This window comes from Buteo buteo, chromosome Z (genome assembly GCF_964188355.1).
Source record: "Buteo buteo chromosome Z, bButBut1.hap1.1, whole genome shotgun sequence".
Classification (NCBI taxonomy): domain Eukaryota; kingdom Metazoa; phylum Chordata; class Aves; order Accipitriformes; family Accipitridae; genus Buteo; species Buteo buteo.
The window spans coordinates 10,316,594-10,327,618 of NC_134204.1; the positions used below are offsets into that span (position 1 = coordinate 10,316,594).

Consider the following 11,025-nt stretch of genomic DNA (forward strand, 5'->3'; position numbering starts at 1 on the left):
AAACAGTCAAACACCTGAGACTTCTTACTTCTGATGGTCAGAAGATGAAGGAGGTCCCTTATTCTGGAATGTATTTCCCCACCATCAGCAGCTGCCCCACCAATGTAAGAGTCCCAGTTTTTGACCACAGGTGAGGGCTGCCTTCTGTTCCAGCTTCTTCCAGAACAGGAATATCTAGAGTGAGATATTCCAGAGTAGCAAGTTGATACACTATTTTATTCTGGAATAATCTTTCCATGAAGACAAGCCCTCAGTTAAAGTAATGTAATAATAATGTTAATAAACCAATTGGCAGTCAGGCAGTCTCTCCTGTCAGTCTGGGGCACTCTGTAGTAGTTGAAAGGTGGTAAAGCCTCTTGGCTTTTTGTAATCTCAGATTCAAGTGCTGTCTAATCAGATCTGGGTGAACAACACTTCATCAGGGCCCAGACATGGGCCCATTTGATCTGGTTCCTGCTCTTGGCCTTTTCTCTGTGTTTCAGATGTATTTTGCCCAAGTAATTGATACAAGGGGTAAGAGCTCCCAGCAGCTTGTGTGTAGAATGGGTCCTCAGCACCCTGGATGTAAAATCAGATCCTGCAGAAGCAGTAGCCAGAGGCTGAGCAAGTAATTCAGGGGAGAGTTTGGGAATATATTCAGAAGCAATGCAGAGGGATTAGAAAGCCTGAGCTTCCTGCCTTTTCTCTTTGAAAGGGCAAGGGTTCATATCTGCAAGTCCTCCCTGGAATTTCTGCCTGCTTCAAGTAAACATGCACTAGGTGACCCTGACTGCCCCAAGAACTGGAAATCACAGCACACCCTCAGATCCTTTATTTGTGTCCTTGGCAAGCATACAGTTGCAGAGCTGGCGTGACAGAGAAGTTGACGCTTTTCCACCACATGGGCCAACACTGCAGGACTAAGCAGAACTGGGAAAAGCTTGAGTGAAGCCAAAGGTAGCTGTGACAACAGGCGATGGGCAGATCTCTGTGCCATGGCAGCGCAGGGATGGAGCCAACTGGATCACCAGGGAAGAAAGAAACATGGCACAGTTTCTGCTATGGCCCCTTGCAGACTCACAGAGTCTACACCACTGGTAAATCTGTTGTGTAGCCAGTTCTGGCAGCACAAAGCCACTCTAAGCTGTTTCTGGCTGCTCTGCTATTAGCATTCATGTCAAGGATGGCAGGATAGAGTATAACTCACCTCAGCTGATGAGTATCCGGAGGAAGAATATCTGGACATGTCAAAGTCATCATCACTGCAGGGAAGGACAAGATATAGCAAAGAAGGAAACAGTTAGAGAGACTTGTATTCCCTGGTTAGCCCTATCTTTCTCGTGCCGTGAGGCACAGAGAAGTTACATCAAGGCAGCCTGGAGAGCAACTTTCATCTGTGACCCTGAGGTCTTTCCAGTACAGTGCTTGTTACTCATGTGGCTTCCTACTTGTTTACACACACAGACCTGTTACGGCATATGCCAACGGGCACAGCAAGGAACAGTGTGAGAGCCTGCAAGAGCGGTTTCAGTAGGAGTTATCTCCAGTGCTGCACCCTGGCATGAAAACTTGCTTGCACAGTAATGTATATCATCTTATTAATATTCAGCGTACCTGTCCGTATCCAGGGCTACCAGTGGCTTTTCATCTGGACTCTGGTCTAACGACGAATAGCCCTTATTGGGAACGACGAGCCTGAAATAATTAAATTTTGTCCGTTAACAACACAGTAAAGGTCAGTACCACACATAGTCTAGGGCAAAGCTGTATGATAGTTAGGTTTTCCCTGTTTCAATTCCTTGCAAGCACTCCCTTATTGGTGAAGACGTTTAAATGGGCACAATTCAGAGGGAGTGAGCTGTGTCTCTGCATAGCTTAGAGCAGTTTCACAGGGATGAATGCTGGACATGCCTTGGGAACATGCTCCTCCCTGGAAGAAAAAATCTTGGGACACTCTACGCTTCATTCCGGTGAACCTGTTTGGCTAACGCTGCTTGTTGTATCAGATTGTTCATTTTTGTGTTGCCTTTTTTTTCCTAGGAATGAGTACATGACACTAGCAATAAGTAAATAGGAGAAGGAGGCTAGTAGAAGGCAGAGGCTCAGTGCTCCTACTATTCTACGATCGGAAATCAGGGGTGTGGTCTTTCTGCCTCAGTCCCTACCCAGCCCCTCAACACAACACGTCTGAGGTCTCAGTCCTAAATTCAGTAGTATGAGAAATATGAGCTGGTGGGTGCAGCCTAAGAGCCCAGTCAGACTAGCACTTTTTAAATCCCATTATTTCATAATGACTTTCACTTCATCAAAAGTGTTACAAAGGCTGATGATGACTTTGCACCTTTAAGTGCTTGAGAGAGTTTGTGAAATGGAATATAGGCTTCAGAGCTTCTAGGATATGGAAAAAGCATTAATACAATGAGATCTAGTTCACAACAGAGTTCTTTCATCCAGAAAACTCCACAAAGACTTTGGTTCATATTTAAAACAAGATTAACGAAACCGAGCAAATGCAGTAAGATTCTAAGTTCAGCAGGTGGGAACTGTAAGAGTGATGAAAATCTAAGTTGTTCAGTGGGTTAACTCAGGTTTTCTCCCAGATGAAGAACTGGTCTTTAACAACACACGATGATGCACAAGGATGCTTCACTAAGAGTTTGGGAAATACAAATCTAAAGATTTGTATAATAAATATAATCCATAATAATAATAATAATAATAATAAACCATCTCATCCATGCTCCAACTGCTCTCTAACTACCTGAAACATTTTTCTGCTTCTGCTTAGAAAATTTCAGGAAGCCATTATAATTTTAGCAATACAAAGGGCTGCCTGGCACTGAAGATAGGCAGGCTCAGGGATAGTAAAATATTTCAAATGTTAACACAAAGCAGATATATATGTTCATGACTACTTGTATTTTCTTACTGGGTTCATTGAAATGCAAGATTAAAGAAGTCAATTTTAAAACTGATGCAGAATTTCCAACCTGCTGAACCAGAGGACTGGAGAAAATGGGATCCACTTGCAAAATTCAATACCCCTTCTCATAGCACTGGGACAGTCCTTCTGCTCCTGAAGCATGTAGGAAGGAAGTCAAGAAGCAAAGATGTCTGGAACTGAAGCTGTGATCTGGCAGCAGCAGCCTGCCCATACAGATATCAGAAGTACTGACTTCCATTCTCGCTCTCCAGTTTTCAAGTCACTGATCCATATATACTCACTGACAGTTGTTACTATATCATGAGTGAACAAAGCACTATCAGGGGATCTAGGAGAAGAACCCTTTGTGGTGCTATTTACTTGATTAAAAAAAAAAATCACTACATATTTTTCTTGAGAAATACCTTTTTTCTTAATAACACAGAACTTCGATCTTTCTGCAACAGATGAAAATTGTGACAATGTCTCTGCCCCTGATCTAAGTCTTTCCCTCGCATCCTGATTGTCCTTATTTTCACTTTCCACCATCCTCAGAACAAAGCCTGGTAGCAGTCATAGCTGCTTTCATCTGCAGCTGTCCCAGTAGGAGCTTCTTGGTGTTTTTGCTCACTTAACATGAAATACATTATGACACAAATCCGAGTTTAGGTTATCCTCAGAGTGTACTGCAATATCTGGTTGTGCCCAAGTAGTGCGGATGGTGTTGTGGGCTCTGCCTGTGTTCATAGCAAGTGTTCCAGTATCACCCCAACCTTGTTCACATTTTAGTTGCTCTTAGGGAGACTGAGCATGTTAAGGATCCAGATCCTTTCACCTCTAAGGCTGGCTGTGCCCCTGCCCCAAGAGAAGACTGAATGGTGAAGACAGTCTGGTACTGGAGGTTGGATATCAGAAATTCATACAGATAATAAAGAAGAACAGGGAAAGGAGGAGGAGTTGAAGTAGAGACTAGGAGAGGCAATGTGGTTTGCCTGAACAAAGGAAAACATATTTGATGAGAACAGCAGAACTGTTAAAAAGGGGGAAATGGCTTTAGCTTATTCTCCTCCTGCAAGGACAGAGGAAGCCAACAGTTCAGATTTAAACCATAACCTGGATGTTTTGCAGTGTATCCCACTGGAGCATCTCCCATTATACTGCAACCGTTACACTGTGAAAAGATGCTGCTTGAACAAGCTTGTGGCATTTCTGCCTTCCTGGGGTTGACAGGTCTGTGGCAAGACAGACCAAACCATTCTGAGGTATCACTAAGGCTGTGCTCATGGTGCAGCTTGGTTCCCAGAGAGCCAAGGGAGCAGGAGGATGAAGGGACTTGGGCCAGTGAGACCCACCTCCCAGCCATATGGGAACAACGGAGCTTGGCTACATCTGCTACTAAAGCAATAGCTGCAAACCTCTGTCTTGCAGATCCCAAGGGATGCTTCCAAAAGCTGTGTGAAAAGTAACTAAGAAAAGCAAGTCTACTGCTGGCAGGCTATGTTTGGCTGCGGAGGGGTCCACATGTCCTCTGAATAGCGCTCAGATGTCCACAAATGGAATAAAACTGAGCTGGCTGTTCAAAAGCTTTTGTCAATAGGTGTCACTGCTCTGCTCTTTCCCATTCAAATTCACTCCTCTTTCCACCAGCAGCTCTCCAAGCACAAGTCACTAATTTTATAGGTAGGCACCTGTACTTATGCCATCTTCTCTCCCTTACCATCTTCCTCTGCTAATTTCAGTGTTTCTAAATCTCTCAAGCAGCAAATCTGCTACCATTCCTCTTGGGAAACTAACATGCAGCCTATTGTGAAAAGAAACCAAGTCTTTCCAGCTTGTATTTGCAAGACAGGGAGGAACGGTGGGCATGGAAAACCCAGCTGAAAGCATTTGCTGAATTTCTTGTTGCCACAAAGGCCCTGGCTCCTTTATATGGTCTCAACAATCAAACACAGAGCAGGGAGCAATGCAGTGTATTCCACCAACATTGCAGGAGCTTACAAATAAAACTTGACAAAGTCTTGGCATGATTTATGACTATTTTGGGTTTGGGGAATTAATGTGAACAAGGAACCTCATCTGTTGGATGTGCCGCATACAGAGAGGCTCTGACCTGCAGCTCCTGTTCTACTTAATATATGGTAATCCATGCAAGTTTCCCATTCATCAGTAAACACCCAGCATTCACACAGATTCTTCTGTCATTTTAAGTGAGGTCTTCCACTAAAAACTGCCACCTTTCTAGTAACATGCAAAGTGTGCAATCCCCTGGGCCCATGGGGTTTCTTGCCTCCTGAATACAGGTAAGTAATACATTGGTGTACTGAAGCTTGCATGGAAAAAATAGAAATATTCTAAAAGAATGTATTCAGCTAGGAACATCTTTGTTTACAGTGATTTGTAGCACAGTCTTGATACTGTCATACAGAGATGGGCCAAAGCAGCTCCAGCAAAGTATGACCATGCTGTTCAAAGTGCAAAGAAGGTGTATAGCAAAGCACACAGAGGTGGATTATATACAAGCCTTCATGAAGTCAATCAGTATGGGGAAGGGGTCATCATCAAAAAGGAGCCGGGGAACTACTGCAATAAAAGCAGTTAAGGCAGGACTAAGCTCTAAACCAGTCTGCATTACATGAAGCAGCACCATACCTCTCCAGCTGGCAGGATTATGTGTTACATGAGGTTACCCAGAACATGCAAGACAGCTGTAGCAAACCCCTGATTTCGACCAGGCTGGGCTGCCTCTGCCTCCTGCAGGCTGCGCTGTCACTGGTCCTGGGGTCAGCTGTCCCTGCGTCTCCCCAGGGGATGGGATGCAACACAGCACAGAGCATTTGGGCCTGCCAGCTCTGGGAAGGGCCATCACTGCTCTGGCAGCATGTTTGGCAGTAGGCGAATGGCAATGAATGTTGTCCTTGGCCATCCTAAGGCCATTAGGAATTGCAGCTTAGAGCACAGCTGAGTGCTTTTTCAGTCCTTTACCTTGTTCGTGCCATCACATTGTTCTTCTTGGGCTGCTGATTAACTGGGCTTCCCATGTTGCCGTTCTTCAGGGAGCCCTTCCGAGCCAGCTCCCTCTGCTTCTCTGCATATTGGATACAAAGGGGAAAAGCAAAATTAGGGCAACAGCCTGGCTGGCCACCACACAGCTGCAGAAACACAGATTTGATAGCAGCAAAAGGTGTAGCAGAGTTAATAGCAAAGGACATGAGCTCTCCATCTCCCAAGGTGGGACACTGCAAAGGCTGGATGAACTGTGTCCCATTGCATCCAAGGTCACCAGGGCCTAAACCTAAAGTACGTTGACTCACGGCAGCTTGTTGACAATGCCACACTAAGATGGTCACGGAGCTTCTGGATGAGACCCAGCTGAGGCAGAGAAAGAGCAGAGTCCTTGCCTCTACTTGCACCTGACTGCTGCATGGACCCTAAGACTGTGCTTTGTGCCAAGCAAGGGAATCTATCCTTCTACCTCTCCTCCTCCTATTGAGGTTGCTGCTCAGGGGCCCAGTGGGGATAGAACAGTGTCTCCATCAAAGCAGCACCATCATTTAGTATTAGTCCAGACTAGTTTGACACCAGGCTTGAGTTATTACTATTTTCCTAGACGGCAACTCACCAGACTAACATACCCTACAGCAGAAAGTGTTGCTGCCTTCCCTGCTTCTCCTCCTAGCAATCTGTGATGTCCCCCATGTGTTTTTCTCTTTTATCTCGTATTGATTCTTGGGACCTTGCTTTCTTTGTTTAAAAAAAAAAAGTGAAGCATTTTGCAGCTGTATTTTTAAACAGCATATTGTTTGCTTAAATTTTCAGCATGTTCTATTCACTGCTGAAATGTACCTTAAAACACAGACAGTACGTCAAGCTTTCTTTATATATTCAGTGCAAAAGGGGATTTAAATTAGCTTTTCCTTTAGGAAAGACTATTTCTTTTAATAACTTCTCACCACAGGATCACAACTAGAATTCAGGTCCTAAACCTAAGCCTTCTGCCAGTATGCAATGTCTGTGCTGTATTAACATGGCCCTGCCTCCAGTAGGGATAGGAGCCCACAGATGATGGGTTTTCATATAAACTGGTATTCAATCTTCTGATTCAAAGTCCTTCCTTGTTTCTTGTGGAAAATCAGTTGGGTTGAGTTAGCAATTAGCTGCAAAAGTTGAGCTAACTGCCTCAATCTCATCCTGCAATGCCACGCAAGTCTTGTAGGGAAAACCTGAGCATGGGGCCAGTAAGGCAGGAAAGGGTCCGGTTAAAAATGTTGTCCAGAGTGTGAGAACTATTGGGAACTACTTTTGTGGCTTGCCTGAATAACAGGGGTTTACCAGACTGCTTGCTGGGGAACCTGAATACTGAATTCATTTTGCTTCTGCTTCCCCTGCAGTAGGTGAAATGTGCTGATACATTTTTTCTCTGGCAGATTTTATACCCCTTGGAGAGAAAAGCACCTTTTCCCACTTGTCATGGAAAAGCAGCGTGCCTACCAGGGTGTGCAAGTGCAAGGTGGGCTAACTCTGTCCCTTCCACACAGGTAAGAGCAGGGAGACATGCCCAAAGCTGCCTTTTTGAGGGACAAGCAGCAGAGGTGCTTAGATACCGTGATAATGAGCATGGCTGAGGAGGCTGCAGAGAAGGGTACATACTCCTACAAACCATGCCCAGCCCTGTTCCTGCTGACAGAGGAGGTGAATAAATGCTCATTGAACTTGGCAGGAAAAGGATCAGATTAATAACCTCTCTGGCATGAGCAACAAAGACACTGATAGAGGATCGAAGTCAAAACCTTAAATCAGGGTAATTCCTCAGGACTGGAACTTGCAAATGCATTGGTTATCTCTGTCTCCAGAATAAAAGACTGGTATTTTGCAGGCCATATGAATTTTGCTATTCAGAAACAGAAGGATAAAGTGGGGTTTTATGGAGGCAAATGTTTACAACCCTAAATACAACCCAACTTCCACCCACCTACATCAGAAGCTCAGCACTGACCACAAATACACAGCACTGAGACAAGCTGCCAATGCTTTAAGAGGCTGTATAATTCACAAAAGGCACCTGACTCAAAAACAAGCTTACAGGTTTCACTTTCTGTCAAGGCAGCTAAGGCCTGCCTGAGCCTTTTAAATGGACCATTGCTCTCTGCTTTCTATCGATTGCTTGGTACAAGCACTAATGGTCTTCTCCAACTCAGATTACTCATTCAGCTGATGAATCTGGACTTAGCTGCTACGTGTCTTCTTCCTGCAGTAGGTCTCTCCATGACGATTTCTATGCTATTACTGAGTCCTATTGCAACCTGTTGGTCTGAATGATACAAGACCTCCTATTTAACCACTTCTTTCACTTATTTAGTGGCTTGGAGCAAACAACCCCAATGCAATGTAAGTGCAGTAGGAACATCCGTGTCTGTGTCCCCAGCCAAATTTCTTAGGCATGAATCAACAGTTCATCTCCCTCCTGGATGCTATGAATGCTGAGACACTGGTGACCAAAATGTGATGGCTTCCACGGGGAATGGGGGGCCTACTCAGCCTTGGTGTGTTAGGACAAGCTCCTGGAAGCTGGTGGAGAAGTGCATGAGTCACATTGGGCTTTGAGGCAAGGAAATCTAGTATTTGAGCCTTACAAGTATGAACTACTGTTACTTCCACCATCACCCAAGGGAGCTTTTGGGTGCCAATCTCTTGCAGTAATCCTGGGCTATAAATTCCAGCTTTGCACACCAACCATGAGGTCAATCAGAACTGGAGAAGGAGGTTTTCAGTGCCTGCTTTCTGCATGTTTCCTCCTGGCGTAGCAGGTAGAGTTTGTGAACCCCAGTTCCAGGTTGTAAGCTCTTTGCCTGGCTTCCAGCTCATCTGGGTTTTGCCCCCAGACGTTTGTTTGAAGGCCAGGTTCCCAAACTCTAAGTAACTGAGTTCTTTTTAGGAATATGACTGATTTAGGCACTTCTGAAGATGTTACTTTCAGGGTCCAACATTTTAACAAAAGTCTGTAATTTCGCAAATTAAAGTAGTTCTCTCAGAATCTCCGATTAGACATGTAACCAGCACAGTAAAGACAAGGTGAGAGAAGGAACCACAGCCTAGCCTTGATAAGTAAATGGCAATTTTCTTTAAAGTCTGCATCATATTGGCTGATGCTATACCCACATGAGCATGAATCCTAAGATCATAACTTTCCACTGACCGAGCTGTGCTAACTTTTGTGTGAAACCTGACAACTATGCACCTGGGCAATTCTCAAGGAATGAAAAGCTAAGATGCTCTTTCTTTCCGAGTCATCCCACACTTTCCAATACGGTAGTCAAGTATTCCCCATTGGACTTAGATGAGACCTGTGTTTGCATGTCTCCCCCAGCCTCAAGGCCACTGCTTAGCTTGAGACATTGAGGGCATGGTCCTACCAGAAGGCATAGGCATAGCTTGTCTTCAGCACCTGGCTGTTTCTGGTGCTGGCTATGAAAAGGGTTTCCATGTCTGTGACTGCCTGTATTGCCTGCAGCATTCCAGTACGTGCAGTGAGCTTCCAGGAAGGCAGTGCAGCTTGATGGAAAATAGATGCTGACCCTACAAAACTGCCTAATTCTGGGCAACTCTTGGGCACCGGAAGAATGAGGAAGGGTTAATAGGTACTCCTGCCAAATACAGAGAAAATGGGACATACAGGAACAAACAAAAAAGCAGAAAACTGTGATTTTCAGCCACTGATTATTTTGTGTATGGTGAGTTTGCTGTTGAATGATCAATGAAAAGTTAATGCAGCAGAGATACAAGGTGAAGGACAGAGACTTGGAGATGGGGAAGCCAGAATGAAACAAGGCTGCTCCCCAGCTATTTCACAGAAATCACTAATTACTGGCAGGAGCAGTATAACAGCAAAGCTCCAACAATGTTCTTTACATGGCATTTGTAAGTCTTTGAAATAAGTTGTTTAGCTTTCATTTCACCTGGCTGTTCTACATTTTACTGTATTACCTGGTGAAATACTCACATCCATGGTTTGTCATCCCCCTTCCCATGAAACCGTTATGGGTGACTGAGCACACTGTGAGCACAGGTGTGATGGCTTGCAGAGCCAACAGGCAATCATTAGCAATACCAACAGGGCTGGTACAGTTGGGGGAGAGACAGCTATAACAAAATCCAGGTTCCTGCTAGCTTTTCACTAGTTTTCCAGACAGACGCTTCCTTGAAGAAGCAGGATAGAGCAGAGGAGGTTGGGAGGGCATGAAGCAGCCTGCATGTGCCTTTGACATTAAGAAGCATGCTCACTTAGGAGTCTGAAGATCCTATCTGATCATTAGCAAGGTTGCTGTGTTGGGTAATGTATGGGGTTTGTGTGGCAAGTTTTGGTAGCGGGGGAGGCTACAAGGATGGTTTCTGTGAAAAGCTGCTACCAGCTTCCCCTATGTCTGACACAGCCAGTGCCAGCTGCCTCCAAGACAGACCTGCCGCTGGCCAAGGCTGAGCCCATCAGCGACGCTGGTAGTGCCTCTGGGATAACGTACTTAAGAAGGGGGAAAAATTGCTGCACAACAGCAATGGCAGCCAGAGAGAGAAGTGAGAACATGTGAGAGAAACAACTCTGAAGACAGCAAGGTCAGTGAAGAAGGAGGGGAGGAGAGGGGAGGACGAGATTCCCCTGCAGGCTGTGGTGAGACAGCAGGCTGTGCCTCCCCAGACCATGGAGGGGAGCGGGGGAGCTGATGCCCGCCTGCAGTGTGGGGAGGACCCCACGCCGGAGCAGAGGGATGCTGCCCAAGATGGCTGGGACTCCATGGGAAAGCCCGCGCTGGAGCAGTCTGTGCCTGAAGGACTGCAGCCTGTGGAAGGGACCCACGCTGGAGCAGTTTGTGAAGAACTGCAGCCCATGGGAAGGACTCACACTGGAGAAGTTCGTGGAGGACTGTCTCCCATGGGAGGGACCCCATGCTGGAGCAGGGGAAGAGTGAGGAGCCCTCCCCTGAGGAGGGAGGAGCAGCAGAGACAACGTGTGATGAACTGACCCCAACCCCCATTCCCCGTTCCCCTGCACAGCTTGGGGCGAGGAGGTAGAGAAAATTGGGAGTAAAGTTAAGCCTGAGAGGAAGGGAGGGGTGAGGGGAAGGTGTTTTCAA

General features: G+C 45.7%; 1 protein-coding gene across 4 annotated transcripts in view; it reads right to left on the minus strand.

Moving 5' to 3' along the window:
- Nucleotides 1-11,025, minus strand: part of FAM219A (family with sequence similarity 219 member A) — a 102,191-nt gene that overhangs the window by 9,174 nt on the left and 81,992 nt on the right. For 3 of the 4 annotated variants that reach the window (XM_075020775.1, XM_075020774.1, XM_075020772.1), the window contains exons 3-5: nucleotides 5,885-5,987; nucleotides 1,594-1,674; nucleotides 1,187-1,241 (exon numbers count right to left, since the gene is read on the minus strand). In XM_075020775.1, coding sequence (XP_074876876.1) covers nucleotides 1,187-1,241; nucleotides 1,594-1,674; nucleotides 5,885-5,987 — 239 coding nt within the window. Of the gene's footprint in view, nucleotides 1-321; nucleotides 999-1,186; nucleotides 1,242-1,593; nucleotides 1,675-5,884; nucleotides 5,988-11,025 lie in introns of those variants that run through there. The other variant, XM_075020776.1, reaches the window with a different exon arrangement.